At 45.6% G+C, this 21,239-nt stretch overlaps 2 protein-coding genes across 6 annotated transcripts in view; one reads left to right on the forward strand and one right to left on the reverse strand.

Annotated features, from left to right (window-relative positions):
* CTNNA1 (catenin alpha 1) overlaps window positions 1–21,239 on the forward strand; it is a 97,118-nt gene that overhangs the window by 43,479 nt on the left and 32,400 nt on the right. For 2 of the 4 annotated variants that reach the window (XM_015876000.2, XM_085519296.1), the window contains 2 exons: window positions 16,226–16,306; window positions 17,092–17,244. In XM_015876000.2, coding sequence (XP_015731486.1) covers window positions 16,226–16,306; window positions 17,092–17,244 — 234 coding nt within the window. The other 2 variants (XM_085519297.1, XM_085519295.1) reach the window with 2 other exon arrangements.
* On the reverse strand, window positions 2,396–9,658 carry LRRTM2 (leucine rich repeat transmembrane neuronal 2). Of its 2 annotated transcripts, none has more exons than XM_015876018.3 (2): window positions 9,519–9,658; window positions 2,396–8,757 (listed from the first exon to the last, which is right to left on the reverse strand). In XM_015876018.3, the coding sequence occupies exons 1-2, from the start codon at window positions 9,546–9,548 to the stop codon at window positions 7,642–7,644; spliced, it is 1,146 nt and encodes a 381-aa protein (XP_015731504.1). In that variant the 5' UTR covers window positions 9,549–9,658; the 3' UTR covers window positions 2,396–7,641. The 2 variants fall into 2 exon arrangements, with proteins under 2 accessions (XP_015731504.1, XP_015731503.1); XM_015876017.3 differs by having other exon boundaries at window positions 2,396–9,185; window positions 9,519–9,657.

Raw genomic sequence — 21,239 nt, forward strand, 5'->3', positions numbered from 1 at the left:
GCTCTATTAGTATTGCAGTTTTTCTTCTCTGAAAGATTAAAAACTTCAGATGATATCGGGGTTGAAGCAGTTTGTTTGAGGGCAGGAAATGATAGTCCTGGTTAACTGGCACATGGCTTCAGAGGCAGAGGGTGTGTGATGGACTATTTAGGAGCTGGAGAAAAGAGAGCTAATACCTCCTAAGGAAAGCACTTACCGTAGGGCTGAGCTGGATTCACATCCTTGCTCTTGGCCGTATTTTTAGCTCTTTGCAATCATGTAAGTAACACTGCTTTTGCAGTAAGCTTCCCTGCAGTGGTTTGTGCACTTGGTAAAGGATATCTCCGGATTTCTGTAGCTATATGGTTAGGAAGCATCTTGGAAGGACCTTTCTATTTGAAATGCGTTTCCTGTATCTGGTGCTATTCTTTAATCTCATGCGGTCTCGCAAAACCCGTTCTACCTATTAAATATGCAGTAAAGCTGTTCTGGTTGGTACAAGACTGTATGTTTAAACAGCAGAAGTCCTCGTTGCTCTTGTATTTTAAAATTAAGAATTCAGCTGCAACACTACCTTCAGATTTGGAGCCATTAGAATGGATTTTTCAGATTTATTCTCCTGATTATAGTACAGAAAATTAATTGCTTTTGATGGTAAAGAATTATGACCCATTCATTATTTAAGAACCTTCTTGATGGATGAACCTTTTCTACTTCCAGACTTTTTGTGAAGTAAGGCTGCATGTTAAACTGATAGAAGCATAACGCACCCATATCAAACAATGGATGCGCTGCTTCCTTTCCAGGGGGTGAATAGTTGGGAGAAAGGAATGAAAGCACTTTGTGCCTCCCTTGTCTGAGTGTTTAGCATACGAGTAGTGGAGCCTGTTGGGAGAAAACAGGAGTAACTGCTTGAACTGCGTTTAAAATAACAAAGTATTTGTAAAAGGATTTGTTGTTTCTTAAAGTGTCCTGGCTGTGGAGGTACCACCCTGGTTCTGTCTGTGTGTGTTCCTTACTGGAGAAGAGGCCTTGCGTGTCCTGCAGGTGGATGCCCAGCTCTCCCCTCCACACCACTCAGCTCCTCACTGTTGGCACTGCAGATGATTTCTGTGTGTGTTTAAGGTTTTGGTCCCATAACAGATGAAGGAATGAGAAGAAACAGTTTTTTAAACCTTGTCAATTAAAAACAGCAGATCTGTAATGATGGTTTGGTTACCTTTGAGCCTGGAAATGTTTGCTGAATGCCCTCAGCAGCCAAACCTCTTCTTATCTAATAGAAATCAAACTGGTGATAGGTGGTGAAAGGTTGGTATAATAAAAAAAGTTACTTTACGAAGACATTACTGTAGAGTAATTACAGTACTTTAGGATTCTGGGCTGGGTGACCTCGTGCACAGAGTTCTGTCTTTGAACAGCATGAGACCACAGGCCTGGAGGGGGGAAGGGGGGGGGAAGGGATTGGGGGTGTCCGAACCTCCCTCTTGTGCTTCAGTTCTGTTGGGCTGTTCTTGAGTCTTCAGTTTTTCACAGTTGTTTTAACACAGCCTACATTTAAAAGCTAGCTGCTGGCAATGCTGCCTGTTTCTTATTGCTAATTGATTTCAGAGGTTTTGCATAGAATTTTCAGTGTGCCTTTTTTTTTTTTTTTTTTTTTTCTCATATGTGTCTTACCTTTCCTTGTGAAAACAACAGCTTTTGCATTTTAGAGAGATGCTTTTTAGCTTAAAATCAATCTCTTTGAAAGTCTGAGAAAATACATTGATCCTGTGCTGCTTTGAAGTGTGAGAAGGACTGAGGAGCCACTGGCTTCTAAAAGCTTTGAGAACTTGTGTTAGCCAGACCTGCTGCACAGAAGCAGCTCAGGCTGAGATAGTGAAGTGACTTTAGCTGGCAGTTCCATGTAATGCATGTAATCATCATTGAACATCCTGAAACGTGTTCTTTTTCTTAGCTGTTGTATCGAGTCTTTTGGGTTGTGCCTGTGAACTTGTCACTTGTCTAAATGAGACTGTTCTGGTGTTGTTGAAGCACCGTGACTTAGAACACAGAGTTACAGCGGCCTGTGTAAAGGACTCTTGTACGGGGCCGTATCTCTCTGCCACTTCCTAGGCTGTGATAATTCAAAGCCGGTGAGATGTGCTGTGGTTTGACACTTCTGTGTGCTGTGGTTCCTGCTGAGTACCTGGAGGAGCAGTGCTGCTGGGGGGGACAGGCTCCTGCTGGCACTGACACTGCCAGCATCGCTGCCATGTGGCCCAGGGCTGTGCCCACAGGTCCTGCTGGCTGCCACGACACAGGGACCAGCCTAGATCTGACTGGGGATGCAGTTGGTGTGCTCTTAAAACCCCATTGGATGGAAGCAGTTGGGCACATCTGCTTGAAAAAGGAAGGGAAAAAAAAGAGGCAAATCCAGTTTTACAGTATACACAATTTTAATAACAAAAATTTTCTGTACACTGCACTTCTTTTTATTCCATTACTTACACCCCCCTCCCATCAGGAACTGGCTTTAACTATAATTTCAATACAGTGCATTAAGGACTCTCCATCTCGAGTTGCTGAGCTGGTAGAATAGTTCACTCGCTAATGTTTCATGAGGGTGAGAAGCAAGACAGGGTGCTGATTTTGTTTGGACTTTAGGGTTTGTTATAACAAATGAGTGGCTGAGGGCTGGCAGGTGGAGGTTTGTGTGTATATCACAGGTGCACGAGCCATGTGGTGTTTTGTCCTTAAATAGCACAAGTTCTGCCCTGTCTGAGGTTGGTTATATCCATCAAAGCTGCTGTCACCTCTCCCTGAATACCTCTCGGAAAAGATTTTTGTTCAAGGTGTGAAATGCTGCGTTTCCAGCTGACTAAAATGATCCCCAAGAATCCCACCAGCACCATGGCTTAGAAAGCAAAATCTGGCCCCACTTCCAGTGCATGGGACTCTGTGAAGTACGGAGGGGCATGGGAGGGGAGATCTGCTTCTGTGCAGCTGCCTTCAGGTTCTGCTGCTGTTTCTTGGCTTTCTTTTCTTGTTCTTTTTACTGGGGGAGGAGTAATACTGTGCGCCTTTCTGAACTCCTTAATTTTTATGTAAAGATTAAGATGAAATTCAGCTTTCTCAGTGGACTTCATAGGTCTGAACAGATGGATTTTAATAGCTGTGCAGCTCACAAAATTAAATCAACTTTATTTTCATTAAAGTACTACAGAAATTAACTTAGGCACATTAAAAAACCAAGAATGTAGTGCAGACTTCTGATTAAAGCCACTGGATGTTTCTGGTTGACATGTCAGCAGCAGACTGCAGCTTTTGAAGGGGCACACAGGCTGCAGGCTCAGATGCTGGGCTTTGCGTGCAGGCTGGGCTTATCTCTAAAAAATCACGTAACTTCTGCAGCAAAACAAAACCCAACATTGATTCAGCAGCATTAATTATGTTTCCTTCTGATGGAAATGGGAGCTGTGCTGGCAGAGGAGCGCTCCCATCGGAGGCTCAGCGCTAACCCGTTTTACTCTCGATCAAGTAATTCTTGGTTGTATGCATTTAAACGATGATCTAATGCAGAGCGACTAACGAGAGGGGAGCTGAAAGCATTAATTCAGACCTGTTCCAACACGATGACTCAAATGGAGCTTGTACTGCCTGGTTTGCATTTCACTGGCACCAGGGTGGGGAATGGAAGTGGAGGCATTCGGGGAGGCTGGGGGATGTCTTTGGGTGGCACAAGGATCCTAGAGCAGTAGAACAAATTTCCATTTCTAAATGGTTTGTGTGATGCTGTGCTTAGAGGTGATGAGGCACCTCAGTCATTTATCATAGAATCACAGGGTGGTTGCTTTGGAAGCAACCTTGCAGCCCCCTCAATCCTTGCTGTGGGCAGGGTGCCCCCCACCAGTTCAGGCTACCCAGGGCCCCATCCATGGCCTTGGGCACCTCCAGGGATGGAATAACCACGCATCTGGGCAGCAGTGCCAGGGCCTCACTGCCCTCTGGTAAAGAATGTTCCCCTAGTTGAGTATCTGCAGAAACCAAGGCTGTGCAGTAGAGGTGATTGTCTCAGAGAAGAATTTAACAACCTCTTCATCAGTCAGTGCTCATCCTGAAAAACACTTAACTTAAGCCAAATCATCCTGCTTCGTCTTCCATAAACAAAATAAATCAGACTGCTGACTAAGGCAATTATTATAATCCTCTCTTTGTTTGGAAGAGTCACAAGCCATTGAGAATGGAAGACAGTAACTTTAAAACAACCAAAAAGGATTAACAACCTCTCACGGTGTCCTTGTGTAGGGCGATGGCTGTGCCTGCCATTTGCTGTCCCTCCCAAGGGAATTCAAGTTGACTTTGCTGCTCGTGTTTGACATTCTGCAGGTTTTATTGTACCTGTTACCCTAAATGTGATGTTTATGGAACTGCTTTGCTCGCGCCTGGAACCTGGCAACAAATGGTTTAGGAAATGGCAGGTATAAACCACGGCATTTGGGAGAGCAGCTGCACATTGGAGCATAAACATGAGTGGGGCTGAGCGAGGCAGTGTGGGTGGGCTCCCTGCCCCCCAGCCAGCAGAGCCTGTGGGACCAGAAAAACTGGGGTGATGGGATGGGAGGAAGAGGGATGGAGGACACAGCTGGAGAATCGGTCTGTACTTTCTGGGGCAGAATTACGAGCTGATAGAGACAGAGGGGGCTTCTGGGGTACTGGAAGGGCACTGCTGTGGGATGAACCTCATGCTGCAGTCAGGAAATCATAGACCGGTTTGGGTTGGAAGGGACCTTAAGATCACTGTGTTCCAATATTCCTGCCATGAACACAGTAGCTAACCAGTAGATCAGGCTGCTCAGGGCTCCATCCAACCTGGCTCTGTGCCTTGTAAGCTCCCAGCTCTGGACTGGCTGCATGTGGGGCAGGAAGGAGGGATTCTGTCCTGTGCATGTAGCTCGGACATTGGTGTTCAGTGCTGCCATCTGACGGGTGGTGGTGATGCACTGAGATTAATGATACGGGCACTGGAAGTCATGAGTTAAGTCAGAACTTTGTCTCTGCTGGTGCCTCAGTGGAAACCACTGCTGCTCCCCGGTACCCTTGGTGCAGGCATGGGGTCAGCCAACATTGGTAGGGGTGGCACAGCAGGGTGGGCTGCTGCCAAGCCCAGCAGGAGCCTGGGGCTGAGGGAAGAGCCCTGGGCACTGACTCCTGGGAAGGAAGCAAGTCTTCCTACAGGCAGTTGTATGCTAAGGTTTTGTATTGGCTTAGGGCTGAATCATGTGGATTGTAATCATACGGAATCATAGAACCATGAATCATAGAATGGCTTGGTTTGGAAGGGACCTCAAAGATCATCTAGATCCAGCCTCCTGCCACAGGCAGGGTTGCTGACCACTTAATCTGATACCATACCAGTCTGCCCCAGGCTCCATCCAGGCTGGCCCTGAGCACCAGCAGGGATGAGGCATCCACAGCTCCTCTGGGCAGCCTGTGCCAAGGCCTCACCACCCTCTCACATTCACTCCCTGTCCACCTGCCTCTCAGGATATATCGTATTCAGTTAAAAGCAGTAAAAGCAGAAAAAGCAACAATTGATTTCCTAGAATGGATGCAGATTGGCTTGTCGTGTTATAAGCAGTTCAGAGGGTTCAAAGAGAACTACATGGAAAACCACAGTCTTCTCTGAACCTCTGCTATTAAAGTACAAAGTCATAGGAAGTACACAAAATATTTGTTCCATAGTAAGGGCACCGTAAAAGTAAAATGATGCAAATTAATATCTTCAAAACCAGTAATTGAAAAAATCTTTATGTAAAATCTGAACAGAAGTCACACTTATCTTGCTATAGATGCCTCGGACGAATTCATTTCACAATAAAACATCAAACTGTTGTATAATTGCACCCTAAATACCTCACTAAGTGGTAATACAGATATATAAAGCAGAGTGAAATAGCGAACAGATTTTTATGCAGTGATTTTTCTGTTCAGAAAGTTTGCAGAATAGTTTAGTACAACACAATTAGCATACTGTAATTACTGATTCGTTCAAGGTATGTTGACACTGTGAGGAATTTCTCTTCATCCGTGTTTGCTGGTAATTGTTTGACACTGCAGCATTGGACACAACACGTTTTTTAGTTATACATACATGTATATATATATTAAAAAACTCCATCCCTCTGGTCCTTTTAACTTTGGTTAGAACGTTTACAATATTTGAGCAGTTGACTTAAAAATAACGTAATCCTTTGCAGACCCCCCCCCTTAACCCCCCCCATGGCATCTCAGTACCACTGTCGCTGCATAGATCTGCAAATATTTACATATCATTTCATAATATAGTATAAATAGCAATATGATACCTCTGGTTAAAGAAATCAGATTACCCCTGAAGAATGAGGTGCGTGTGTGTGTATATATATATTTATATAAGGTTTTTTTAATGGCATACTACTTTAGATTCTGTCCCATATCAAGTAAGAAACAAAACATTTTTCCGTGAACTATTCTATAAACTAATCATTATCCTAACGTATCGGGAGGTACGCAGCTTCCAGCTGGTAATTACCTTGAATTTTGGGAGAGGAGGACAAGTGAGAGCTTATATTACAGGGGCTAATTCTGTCTCCAGAGAAACCGTGGAGTTAGTGCATGAAAATAGCTCCCAGCAAGAGGAAGCCTGAGGGGGGAAGGGGGGGGACGACAAAGAGAGGTTTCTTTCTTCCTTCCTTCTTTCTTAACCTCGTGGTTGATATTTACTTTTAATTAAGAAAAACTTGTGTTAAGGGTATTTACACATGAAAAGGTGTGGAAGTGCTGTTTGTTCGTAGGCGTAAGTAATTAGCCCGAATGCATGAAAAGCATTATCAAGGCAAAGCAGAGAGTTGATCTGATTTGAACGCCTTTAATATTTAGATCATCCTACCAACCTTCCTAATTAAGCACCACCAGGTACTCTGCAAGTGCCTGGAGAGCCATCCTGGTTAATTGGTGGTCGTGTGAACCGCTCCTGCCTGCGTTTGCTGCGAGCTCGAGCAAGGTATGTGTAAGCAAGCCAAACTGTGAGCATGGAGGTAGGAAAACTGCCTTAACAATTAATTTGCCAGTCCCCAGTGCGTCTAAATCCCCACCTGAACCTTTGTCACCTTTTTATTCCCTCTCCCCTTGTCACTCGAGTGGAAATGATCCGAGGAAGGAAGCCTTCCTCCAGTGTGCCTCTGAACTGAGCAGAGCCAGCTGGGATGTTTGGCATCGCACAGCTGCAGGGGAACAAATGCAGTGTATGTTCCTCTGCAGGTCTCTGTGCTGACATCCTCCCTCCTTCCACCCGGGCTGATTTTACTGGGGAAAGTGGAGAGTGGAGACTTGGGTATAAATGGTACACACAGCCGGAGAGTTACATAACACAGAACGTTTTACATAGTTTGAGGTGAGCATCTTTTTAGACTTTTAAACATTAGGAGTGCAAGTTGAACGTGATCATTGCTTCCTTAACACTGAAAATATCATGGATTTATTTAAAAAAAAAACAACTTAAAAATACCACACCACTCCAGAAACGATTCTTCCATTGAGTAGCTTGGAAAATTAGGCTTTGTGTCGGCATCTGTAAAAATTAGACTCTGCTGTAGGTCCCCTACCATTTTAAAATAGGTTACTTATCTGCTTTAATTGTAGGTATTATACTTCACATTCTTTATATGGCAGCTGCTGACACTTGCATTGTCCGTAGCCGTTAATGATGATGAAGGGTCCTTCGTGGGTGGGTTCGTACTCGTTGTACGGTCCTTGGTCTGACATGTTTGCCATATGTAGCCGCGTTTGGGATCGGAGCTGCCTGTGGTTTTGAATCATTGAGCACTGCCTAATTCTTCTTAATGTGGGAGGGCAGCATTTCCTGGAGATGAACACTATAAAAATGATAAAAAAGAAAGAAAACAATAAAGCCATTGTCCCTGTAATTACCCTTTGAGTGAAGATGGCATTGTTTGGCTCCGGGAAGGGTTCCTCGGTGGTGACGACCATGCCTGCCGTGGTGGGGATTTCTTTGTCTCCCATATGGAAATGAGAGGAGCTGATTCCTTTCGTGTACTCGGTGGTGGGAGCGTCCGTCGGCGCCGCGGACGGGGCGGCAGTGGATGCGTTCCAGCAGAGCTGGAAGCCGTGCACGGCGTCCAGGATGTCCTCTCCCTGGGCGTGGTCGGGGCCGTGGCAGAGGATGGGGTGCTCCCAGCGGCCCCGGAAGGCGCCCAGCCAGGCGGCCAGCGCACAGATCCGGGCGCTGCATTCCCACAGATTGCCCGAGAGCCCCACGGTGCTGAGTGATGGCAGCGAGCGCAGGATCTTGGAGTCCAGCGTGCTGAGCTTGTTGTTATCCAGGAGGAGGGTTTTAAGGTTAGGCATAGTTTCAAAAACTGTTAGGTCGATGGCTTTGATCTCGTTTCCAGTCAAATCGAGCTTTTCTAAGGTGCCCCAGGTCCACTCCATCCCACACGTCAAGTTGCTAATTTTGTTCCACTGCAAGAAGAGCGTGTGCAGGCTGCTGAGCCGGAGGAAATGAGCAAAATTAATCTTTGTCAGCTGGTTGTGCTCTAGGTGCAGCTCCCTCAGCTTGATTAATCCCGCAAAGCCGTTGCGAGCCAAACTTCGCAAGCGGTTTGTGCTCAGATCCAGGAACTCCAGGCTACGGCAGTCCCAGAACAGGCGGACGGGGATCGTCCGCAGGGAGTTGGAGCGCAGATGCAAGGTCTGCAGCTTGCGGAGGCCGTAGAGCAGCTCGGGGTGCAGAGAGGACAACTGATTAAAAGAGAGGTCCAAATTCTGCAGGTTAAGCAGCTGGCTAAAAGTGGTGTTGGGCAAATGAAAGATTTTGTTGGAACTTAAGACTAATTCCTTAAGTTTATACAGTCCTTGAAAAGAATCTTCTCTGACTGTTGCAATTTGATTATGATCTAAGTGAAGCCAAGTAAGTTGACTGAAGCTCGCAAATTGATCCCTTTCAAGTTCAGTAATAAAATTGTGCCTCAGTGACAAACCTAGAGAGCCCTTTTCAGTGGTGTTTGGCACTGAGTGAAACCCCTGAGAGTCACAGTAAAACAGTAGCTTCTCACAGCGACATTTTGGTGGACAAGCCATGCCCAAGGCAGGCAGCATTTTTAAAACCATGCTCATTGCATATAGTGCTGCCAGCATACGAGCCCCTAATGGCCACTTGAAATGTAAGCCTGCAGAATATAATTTAGGAAAACAACAAGATAGGATATCCTTATCAGTATACTTTGAACATCACGGTGGAAGATTTCACTGCAGATAACATTTCCATGCATTTCCGAAAAGCTTATTCTAAATGCAAGAAACAACTTAGTACTACACACAGAATACCGGCTATTACACTTAGGACGAGTCTTTATCGGCATTACGGAGGGTTACAGCGTCACAATCAGAACACATTCCTCTCGCAAGGCTCACCCCAGCGAAGCGGGCTGAAGCACCTCGCCGCTGCCTTCACACACAGCCATCATTCATCAGACAAGGGAGAGAGAAAGGCACACACTTACCCATTCTTTTGAGTACATTGGAGGTTGCATTCAGTCGTAGTTTGAGACTCAACACGGTGAGTCTGTGAAAGGCTCTAATGCGAGACAGCCTGTGAATAATTTACCGCGTTAGGGTCCTTTGATATTAGTGCAAAATTGAATCCACCGTGCTTGCTTAGAATATCCCTTTTGGAAGCGCCGGCGTGATCTCCTCCGACAGGGCTGCAGTTTGTAAGTCGATGCTTAATAGAAGTTTTCTTCCTCGGCGGCTGCTCGGCTGTTTAATTGAAGCTCACGTTTTCTTTTTCCGCAGCTGTGGGTTCCTTTAGTCCTAACTTGTTGATGGCAGATGGGTGGCTTATTGCTGAGAGAAGCTCCTGGAGTAGCATGAGTGCATTTACTGAAAAGCTTTTCAGGGAAGCGGCACAAGAATGGGTTTGCTTATGCGCTGCGACCGTGCAGGGCTGTATATAGGCTGACGTCACCCGGTGACGTTCCTTTTGTTTGGGTTTTCCAGAAGCTTTGCTGTTTTAAAGCATTGTGCTGCATACTGTGGTCGCGTTTGAGACCACTGATTGAGGAGGGGGAAAAAAATCAACTGTCGGAGCCCTTCGTCCCGGCGATGTGAGGAGCAGGAGAGCCGCGCGCCGCCCCGCTCCCCCCCTGCATTCCTGCTGGCTGCGTTGGGCTGGCACTGAGGGCAGCACAGAGCTGCAGCTGGAGCCTCAATGCTGCCGGCTGCCTGTCCAGCCTGGCTGCACTGGGGATGCTCAGGGCTGTGAAGTGTGCCCCACTTGGACTGAGGGCGCTGATTAGCAGCACTGTGCAGGGAGGAGGGGCGGCTGGAGGTCCCTGCGGAGCACAGGGCAGTGCAGGGCAGTGCTTTTTGGGACGGCAGTGCGCCCCAGAGTCCCTGCAGTGAGAAATGTGTTTGGAGTGCTGGGAAATGTCGGGAGAAAGCAAAGCTTACGTTAAAGCACAGGAAAAAAAAAAATTAATTGGAATCTTGCTTGACAGCGTGCAGTTATGAAACAAGGAAATCCATCTTAATTTTGTTTTTTTTATACCCTGGCTTTTGTGTCGCTTATTGCTGCATACAGAAGAGCCGGTTGCGTTTACAGCTGGGGTTCCCTGCAGCTCACAGTCCTTGAACAGGGGCTGGGACCCATGGTGATGGCAGGAGCTGCATCCAGCATGCACAGTCCTGAGCTGTGCTGTAGTGCCAGCAGCCCTGCAGGGCCACAGCCTGGTCCTGGGCTGCAGGCTGGGACATCGCGGCTCTCACTGTCCAGAGCAGACTCTCCCGTGGGACTTTGTTGTCACCTTGAGACGCACAGCACGAGGTGCTCGGTGATGTTTGCCCTGTGGCAGGGAGGTGTCAGTGATGACCTCGGGACGGAGCTGAGCTGAGAATAGCAAATTCCCCATGCTGACAGGGATGGAGATGGATTGTGCCAGAGGAGGTTCTGAGAAGTCCGTGGTCATTTAGCTTCATTATTAAACTTTGGTTCCTTATTTAAGCTCAGCCTTGCTGGTTTCTCCCTGCTTTCCTTCCTTTGTTCTACACTTGAGCTGTGTCCCTGGCTGCAGTGCTCAACCCGTGGCTGTCCCAACAGGGGAGGTGTTAAGTAAAATGGAGGGAACACAAAGCACAAAGGAAGGCAAAAGCTGAACAGAAAAATAAGTAACCTAACTATTTTTAATGATAAACGGGGCAGTGCTAGGTGAATGTGTTAAATTGTTCTGTCACGGTAAATATTTCAGCATTTGCTCCAGGCTGAAAGGAACACATGTAAAGAAATGACACGGACCTATTCCGAGAGTTTCTCCATAGTTAATATTCACTGTGCAGGAAGAACGCAGCCGAAATCCAGCCTGAGCCGCCCGTTGCCTTGGGGGAGTACAGCAGCGACGTGCCTGTAGCTGTGCTGCTCAGCACTCATCTGGTGCACTGTCCTGACCCCAGCGCTGATCTGAATGTTAATAGCGCATAAATATGATAACACAGTCTTTTAAGGAATGTTCCTAAGGTGTCATTTAAGAAAATTGAAAAAGCTCCGAGATGAAAAATTAGTTCCCTGCTGTGCCACTCTTTGCACTATTACCGAGTGGCCAAATTTGGGTACCTTTTGGAAGGCTTCTGCTTTTTCGCATCCATGCCTGTTGGTAGGTTCCTCCCACGTGAAGGTTGCGTAATCTGGCACGGAGTTGGGAGTTGCTGCTCGCACACGGTGAGCTGCTGCTTTGCTGAAGCTCTTGGTTCTCTGGCCTGTAACCAAACAAGGGCTATTTAGCACCTTGCCAGTGACTTTCCTGTTTGGGAAACAGAATTAATGTGAGCTTTACGGGAGCTTTTCTCAGCAAAACCTGTTTTTGTGCATGCTTGTTGTGAAGCAGCATCCATTACTGAAGGCTTACCTCCGCTTCCTTTTAAAACTGACACTGTGCTAATATTCCCCTTGTGCTTTGGGAGCTGCCCGGGGTGCCGAGGTGCAATAGGCTGAGAATAGACTCCAGCTCCCTGCTTCATTCTCACCACTACATTTCTTGTGTGACTGCAGACTTCCTTGCATGCCAAGGGAAGCCATGGACTGGTGCTGTCTGGAGCCTCCTTCCAGAACAGGCACTTTGAGGTGGCATCCACAGCTGTAACTCTTGGGGGAAAGAGGAAATGTGGCTTTCTTGAAAAGAAATGCTGTAGGACCAAAGAGCCCCTCCCTTACCTGGCTTGTTGTGCCGCAGCAGAACTGGTCTTCATGCTGAACACATGCGCTCCAAGCAGAGCTGCAGCACGAGGCCAGCACTGTCATTTAGCTAGGCTGACATCTGGTGGAAGCCTTCCTGGTGCATTAAGTCCCACAAACAGGCTAATGGCGCTATGATGCTGGTGTGGGCTGGGAAACCTCTTTGTGCTTCTGGTGCGGAGAATGGAAGTGTGGGTGCTGCAGGGATTTGCACCTGTGCACACAGCTCCTGTCTGTGTGGAGATGGGCATGGTGGTTGTTCATGATCTTCAGCATGTTGGGAGTCATGGGACTATCAGCTGCTGCTTTTTTGGTCTTCTTGCTGTGCAAATATGGCAGAGGAGGCTAGTACAGGTGTGGCTGGACTGTCACATGGGTTCTTTTGCTGCTTGTACCAATGGAGAGGCTGTGCAACCCCTACATTTCAGTGCTTTGCAATAGCTATAGGAGACTCCTTACACTCACATCTATAACAAGCCAGGATGTTACTGTCTCTTCAAACACCAGATATCAGATAGGTAAACATTGCTGAAATTTGTGCATCGTGCTCCATCACCTCCCCTTTATGGTCTGGAATCTGAACTGTTATACCTGGAATTTGTTTGCAGCTCTTCTCTCTTGGTAATATGGGCGGCCATCCTTAGTAGACATACAATTAGGCGAGGTGTCAAGGTGAGAATTAAGCATGTGACAGACTTGAATCTGAGCACTACATCTTCATGCCTGGCCATGAAGCACTGCTTAGCAGCCCTGCACTGATGTATGGCTTCCCCCACCTGCCCCGAGGACAGAACGCCAAGCACCCATTTGTCACTTACTCAATCACCAGCATTAAGCACAGCACTGCTCCTTGGTTTGGTTAGAAGACAATTTAAAGGTTACCTGAAGCAGAAATCCCTTTGCAAATGACCTTTTTTTTTGTTGTTTTTTGGTAGAGGAACTGCTGCAGGGTGGGAGATGCTGTTATGCTGTTCCTCAATTACTCTCTGATCTTAGGTGAAGCGCTGAGATTAATAAGGGACGTTTTTGTTGTGTAGCTAGAATAACGTGGCTGCATATCTCCACTGTAATATGTGCTCTGCTGATTCTGGTTGCTTCCAGATAGCGTTTGTTTACTGCCAGCACCGTGCTGTACATTCTCACATTTATGAGTTAGTTGCGGTTGGATTTTAATGTCGGGAGCTGCAGGAAGAGCTTGGTTTGGTTTTGTTTCTGAGTCAGATGGCAGGCCTACAAAGGGAATGCTTTGTGGACCGAGACAGTGATTCCGCTTTGCCTCTCTGTATACAAATCCCCTTTCTCTGCTTTAAGCCATTGGAAAAAAAAAAAAAAGTAGTGAGGATAGCTGTGAGATCTGGAAGAGCAAAGATGCGACAGTGACTGCTTGTGCTGCCTTCCAAGCAGAACAGCACTGATGGTGGGAGAACAACGATTCCAAGGGGTGGGGGAAACGTGTAGCTTCTAACACCAGTCCTGGCTGTTTTAATGAAGATTTTAAGTATATTTGCTCTGTGGCTGAATGTGTTATCCGTGATACTGGGCAGAGCAGTAGTATCATAATGCAGAATGACTGATGCGGTCAGTATGACCCTGTTAAATCCAAGGAATCTATCAGCTGCTTCCTCTGCCACCGGCTGCAGAGCCTGTGATTCCCTGGGCCATAGCTGCTTTCCATGCTGAATACCTAAAACTCCCTGTAGTAGTCTGAATATTCAGGATTCACTGTTGTCAGTCCTAATCCCATGCACAGAAGCTGATCGCTGGGATGCGCTCTTCTGCTGTGTCATTAGTTGGCTTCCTCATGGAAGTTTGGACTAGAAACAAGGGCTGGTTTTTTTAATAGGAAGAGTAATTGGTTACTGGAGCAGATTATCCAGAGGTGATGAGCCTTTAACATGTGCTTTATTACTTTAGAGACTAGCTCAAATGGGAGTTGTTAAGTTGTAGGGTGGAACCAGTGGGTAAAATTCGTGGGACTTGAGCAATGGGATTGAGGTGATCCTTGATGGTGTTTAGAACTTGAAGTCACTGGGTCAGCAGCTGAGCCATGAAGATGGTAAATTGATGCAACTCAATTAGTGGGGTGTTTATGCTGCAGCTTTCCATGGGAAGTGCTCATAATACTTTCTGACAAGCTTTTGTACCAAAATTTCAGAACACCAACAAGATGGAAGTAAACCGGAGCTGCTTTGCTTATATCTAATGGGTTTAGATTATACAGCTATTTCTGTGTTAGTACATAGTGTGACTTAATAGGAACGGATCAGCAGTGTGAAATCGGAGCTGCTTAGCCTCTAATGTACACATTGAATGCTTTTCAGAACATTTTACATAGGGCTGCCTGTGGTCAGATCTTGTGAACTGAACACCATTGGTGGAAGCCATCCCTGGGTTCCCTTGTATCTAAAAGGGGACTCTGAGATCATGGAAGCAGACCCGCTGCAGGAGGTATGGAAACGTGAGCAATGGCAGGTTTATGTGTCAGCAGGCACAGGGGGCTGCCAGGAGCACACTGCCTGCATTGGGCTGCGTTGGGTGCAGCAGGCAAAGCCCAGGCCCTGAGTGCTGGAGGGGCTGCAGAACAGCTCCCAGCCCAGCTGCCTGCCAGCTTTGTGCCCAGCCAGCTGGGGAACAGCTCAATAAAAGCAGCGCTCATTTCCACCTTATTTAGAGGTTTGTGTTTTCATTTTGAAGTGTGAAGACCAGCCCAGCATCAAGTCTGCTAGAGCGGTGTGGTGTGGTGGAACAAGCTTCTTTCAGCTGGTTTTGGTTACCATTTGCAATGAGAGCCAGTGACTAGAGTAGGGGAGTGACAAATCTTCAGAAATTCAATAAATTATAATTACTTGACAGGATCCAAAGCTTCCCCCCTGGTTTTATTCAGGTTTTATTCCTGCTGTAGAGTGGACTTTGTGTTTTCAATTCAAGGCTGCCTATGCGAGTGTTTCAAACCAGCCTGGCATCTGCAGAACAATAATTGGCATAGCCTCGCTTTAGTGCTGTGAAATGGGTTTTGCTGTTTTTCGTTGTGTTTTTTTTTTCTCTCCACAGGATAATTATATTGATCGTGGCTTAGAAGTTCAGAAATTGGTTTGTGCTTGCATAAAGCTTACTGAATATAACTCTCAGAGAAGCTCTGTTGTATAGAAAAGCCCTCCTGTGAGACTGTAAGACCACCACTGTCTTATCTGGCACTCCCAACTTGATACAAATTCAGATATGTTCAGCCCACTGCCTGCTTAGGAAGAGGGAAGCTGCCACTGCATCTTGGCCCCTTTCCCTCTTTTTAACAATGGTGCTAATGTGAAACTTGTTGGATCGAACTCGGCGAAATCCAGGTCCCAGCAGGCAAGCCTGGATGCTTATTTGACGTTGGGATTTCATCCCTGACAAATGTTTTATAAAGATTTTACCTTTAATATAATTGATTTTTGGCTTACGATTGACTGCTGGAGAACAGCCTTCTGTGATAGCGAAGCATGGAGCTGCACAGGGAGCACTGCTGTACTGCACCACCCGGTGCCTCCATCTGCCACAGGAGATGCTGGGGTGCCGTCCATCGCCCTTCGTCCTAAAAGGTCGAGGATTGAGGCAGGGAGAGCTGCCTGGGACTTGAGATTCACGGCGAGCTGTGTGGTTGTCAACAGAGCTGTCAGAGAAGAGAAATCTAAACTTAGCCTTTTAAATGCAGTCTCTGGCTGATGAGGAGCAAAAAGCAGCCTAGGTGTAGGAAAGCATCCATTTCTCCAGAAAGGAAGCTGAAGAGTGTTAAAAGATGCAACCTTACGCTGTCAGATGCTCCTGAACTGCTGGAGCCTGCCAGGAAGAATAATGCTTGGGCAAGGAGGTGGAGACTCTGCTTTTAACTTGAATAATCACTTAAAAGTAATACTAAAGGAGCTGACAGCTGTCTTGAAATAAATCATTGTGGTTTTACTTGGAGACCCTGAATGCCTGTTTACCTCTTTGTCTCTTGTTTTTCAGGCTGGACGCAAGGAAAGAAGTGATGCACTGAATTCTGCCATTGATAAGATGACCAAAAAGACCAGAGACTTGCGCAGACAGGTAATTGCTATGTGAGGGTAATACCTGCTGAGACAAACCAATGCACCTTTGCATGTCTTCTGTCTTGGAAGTATTTAGTCTGCTGATTTGGTTCCAATTGGTAGAGAGCTTTCCTGCTTGTGAAGTAGAGTGAATGAAAGCAGTGCCCTGTTCATAAGTGTAAGGTGGAAACGTAACCCCACTAACTGTGTGAGAAAGGTGCTGGATTCTTAGCCATCCTGATGGCAACAGGGACTATAAAAAATGCTAACATGTTATGAGTTTTAAACATAACCAGTTGTGTTTTAATAGTCTGTTGGTTTTCATCTTAGATAACATTTTCTCTTGGAACTGTAAGGTAACGCCAATCTTGTATCTGTTTGGTTCTTTATTTTTACAGCACTATATTCCCTTTTTCAAGTAAATATGGATGTAGATGAAGTTTATTTTGAAGTGTTTATATTCTGGTAGAAAAAAATAAAGAAGTTGGATGGGCATTTTATTTCATCAGCTGAGGGAAAGTGGCAAATTTACTCAGACAAAACCAATATGAGTTGCTAAATCAATATTTGTGGCCAGGCTGGTGACTTGCACTTACATAACTAATCCAGTTTTTAAGGAGATTTAATTTAAATTGGAGCAAAAAGTGTATAGACAAGACTTAGTGCAGAGAAAGCCTTGGTCACACAAAGGAAAAAGGATCAGCGACAAAAGTACTTAAGCTTTACATATTAATACAGCGAAAGGAAAATAGCAGAGGAACGCTCGAGAAAAATACCTCTTTTATTCTTTTATTTTTATTGTAGCTCCGCAAAGCTGTGATGGACCACGTGTCAGACTCCTTTCTGGAAACAAACGTTCCACTTTTAGTGTTGATCGAAGCTGCCAAGAATGGGAACGAGAAAGAAGTTAAGGAATATGCCCAGGTTTTCCGTGAACATGCCAATAAATTGATTGAGGTAAGATGGTGCAAATTAAAATGGAATTAGCGCTCCTTAAATGAAGTCAAGACTAAGCAAAACACACTTTTCAATTCTGTTGAAACAAACAGCAATTTTTTAAAATAAATTTGCTTTTTAATGTTCTTTTAATGAATTTAAATAGAAGGTAATATTTAAATAACTCAAAATGGAAGCTTATCAAAAGGCAGATGCTATTACATAGCCCATGTAGTTCTATTATACTGTTACCTTCACTTGCTTTGTTAACTGGAGGTGGTGGAAGATACAGTGTAAGGCAGACAGCAGCATGGCTTTCCTTCTGTCATCCTTGTCCTGCTACTGAATCCCGGTGGCTTTTTTCTTTTCTGGCAAATCCTGGAGCCTGTGAACACACATACAGAATTTCAGCCATGATAAATCCAATCCCCTTCACCTTTTCCTAATAAAGATCCAAATCTTTATCTTTAATCTAATTTTCAGTGTAAGAAAATTATTTTAAGGGCTTGTTTGCAGGAGCAGGTGGCAGCCAAGGGACACACAGTGCCCACACAAGGAGTTTATTGGCACTGTTAGAGAAGATACCCTGCCACATCTGCCCCTTGCTAGTTGAGCCATCACCCCCTACACCCTCACACTGCGTGTGGCTTCCGAAAAGCAGTGGGAGCTGTAGTCACTGGCGTGCAATAATGGCTTTTACTGACCTGACCTTGTGTGCAAAATGCCAAGCTGCAAATGAATTTTACAGAGCTTCTGTTGAACCAACCAGTCTGCCTTTCAAGAAGGGCTATTCCCATGGAAGTGTGCATTAAATAATATTTCTGGCTGGCATCAAAAGGTTCTGCTAAAATTATATGCTGCTGAAACAACTTTTTGAAAGCTTGTTTATTGCTTTTGCTGTCTAAAACGCAGCTGTAGCTATAAGAGTAGCATGATCTAGATGACTTACAAGCCTCTTCCATGAATATAGATGGATTACTACATATGCCTAGCTTAGAAGGGGAAGAGTACTCCTGGAAAGCGCCTGTCTCCAGGGGACACAGAGCTGCTGTGGAGTCATCTGTGATGTCAAATTCACTGCAACGGAAGGCAGGTTGGGGAGGGCTGTGCTTATGGTGCTGGAACAGAGAGGGGTGTTTGCAAGCTCCCACATCATTCTGCTGGTGGGCAGTTAATCTCCACTGCAGATATCCAGAGAAACAATAAAGTCTGTGTAAGAACAAAAGAGAAGATGTTCCACCTGGTGAGATTAGAAGTGATTGCTTCCACCTGCTTTCAGTGGGAGATAAGTGTGCTGGGGAGTTTATCATAACTACCCTCAGAAATGCTGCTGAACGCCTCGAGACATCAAATGTGACAAAACAGCTGCAGTGCAGAGCAGTGGTGTTGTGTAGTGCTCTGTGATTGACAGACTCCTGTGCCTTAGATGCAGAACAGAACATGCCCTTCCCTTCAGTACTAAGCAGAGAGGAGAAATGTACATCAGAGACCTGTCCTGCAGGACAGAACTTTTGAGGATTCCCATCTGAACTAAGAAGTTTTGCAGCTTGTGTGTAGTGCTCAGTGCACATCTCTGCGCTGTGACCTAGAGGAGCTGGTGCTGCCTTCCTGTGAGTTTAACCATAGGAGGGGACTGTGATTTTGTGTTTACAGGCCCTCCATGTAGCTGCAGAGCTACCCAAGTGTGTGAGTTGGGTGTTTTTGTTTTAACAGTGCTCCCTTCATGGCAGTGGACCACTGCCTTGCTAGTTGTTCTGAAGGAGCCAGATTTAGCCAAAATACGTCTAACCACAGAAATCTGATTTGCCTGCTGGGCCTGTGTAGTCTAGACAAACTGTACCATTAAAGCTGTCTCAGGGGGCTTCCATTTGATTTGTGCTTTCATAGTAAAATACTGGCCCTTTATCCTGCTTGTTGAAAACCAAGAAAGGGTAAAATAGTGAGATTAGATTTGTTTCACTTTAATAATGTATTTCAAAGGTAGCTTTCAAAATCACTCTGCACTAACAGCCCATTAAATAGCCAGTACTCATCCTGGGATTAACTCAGGGATGGAGAAGCCAATCTAAGCACAGCAGAAAAGAAAAGCAGAAGGGACAGCACTTCAGGAGTCAATGTAAGAGAGTTAAAGTTACTCGTGGACTATGCAGGTCTTCCTAATATACTGTTTGTAAAGCATGTGCTTGTGTTCCGGTGGGTTTTATGTTGATGGATAAAGGAACCTTGGCTCTCAAACTCTGCTATTAAGGAAAAATGTGACATTCTTAGAATTAATGTTTCTTCTCAGAGACGAGGCTGTCCTGAAACTCGAGGCTTGTTTTTCAGTGTTGTCACTGTGCTGCCTTCGCTCACCTGGGCTTTGAAGTGTGCTTATGTATGAGCTGCCTGCGTGCTGCTCGCTGCAGTCACTGTAATGGCACTTGGGCTATTCTCTGCAGAGAGAGAGAGCCATAAATGTCAGAGAAGAAACATTTTGCTATTGAATGCTCGAGAAAAATAAAAAATTAGGCTGTTGATTTGTCACCGTACTGTGTAATTTCAATTTAGAAGTTTTCCGAGGCCTTAAGAAATTAGGTATTGAAAAGACAGATGAGGACAGAGTGCAGGTAAAAGCGTGCGGTGGCCGTTTGCTTGCTAAAGGACATTTCTGAAAAGGAGGGTTGGTAGTTACTTAAAAATAGTCATCAATGTTGTGCAGGAGCGGGTCTGGAGCCCCGTGGGGGTCAGATGGTTCTCCTGAGTCCGATTTTATTTTCAAATCTTCCTCTGAGAAGCTCCGATAAGAGCAGGGCGCTGAGAGCTGCCCGTGATATTTCATAAGCATCAGTTTTTTCCCAATTACTTCAATTTATCTGAAAAGACGACGCTGTGCCTTTTTTAATGCGTTGGGTTTTATCTTGCACACCGAGATGACTTTCGCGTCTTCAGTGAAAACCTGCGGACAGATGCAGACTGCAAATTTATTTGCTTGGAAAGCCTCACATTTGGGCACTTAACTCCGTAAGCTATCCATAGCCTCTCTCACTGACATTTTCCCCTTCTGTCGCCCTCGCTGTCTGTCCCTGTGTTCTGAAATAATTCTTCAGACCTCGGTCTAAAAATACCGCTGTCCAGAAGCACACTTGTAACGTTTTTATTGCAGTTTGCCCCGATTTGCTCATACTTACAGCCTGTGTATTCCTAAGGGAGCCAAACAGCTGCAAGGTTTGGGGGTTGTTTTTTGGCTTTTTTTTTCCCCTTCATGTGAGATGGGTAACACTCAGCTTGGGCTAAAATAGTAGCCAGCATTTGGGCACCTCAAGGACCTGACATAGCAAAGGTAAACTTGGTGAAACTTGAAGCTTTGGGGATGGGAATGGGCTGTGGGAGTGGGATTTGCTCGTTCTTTAAATGTTTTTGTCACGTTTGCCATCAGAGGTGCGTGTTATTGCTGCACGACAGATGGATGTTGGGTGCATGGCGCGCTGACAAGCCCAGTCCTTGACACCCAGATCAGACGCTGACTTGAAATGCTCTTCTGAATCTTTGGGTATATTAATCTCTCAAAACTTGGCATTTGCAAGGCTGGAGTCATTATCAGTCATTACCATGGTATCCGAGCACCTCTATTTCCTGTTCAGTGAGCTAACCTACAGGGAGGAAGAAAATCTGCAACCTGAAGTTTGTCATCTTCCTGCTTTTATTTTGAAGATAAGTGTGTTACAGGGGAAATGTCCTTGTGCTGTGGTCTGGAGAGAAGAGGCAGACTTAGTCCAACTCAGGAGTAATTTCCCTTTTTAAGATGCATAGCAAAATATCTCTTCCAGAGAAGCAGCACGTTCTCTGTAATTTGTCTGTGGATAACCTTGGCAGCAATTTAAAACAAACGTCTTCAGCAAAAGCCCAGCATAAGTCTGATGTGCCCTCTAAAATCTGACACTGCTCAAGAACCGGTGAACTTTCCTCGCAGGTTCATTTGATTAGTCAACTAATTCATAAATAAATTAAGTTCTACTCACAGAACACGCTTTCCTTGT

The sequence above is a fragment of the Coturnix japonica genome, chromosome 18 (genome assembly GCF_054131305.1).
Source record: "Coturnix japonica strain WE chromosome 18, WE-NBRP24, whole genome shotgun sequence".
Lineage (NCBI taxonomy): Eukaryota > Metazoa > Chordata > Aves > Galliformes > Phasianidae > Coturnix > Coturnix japonica.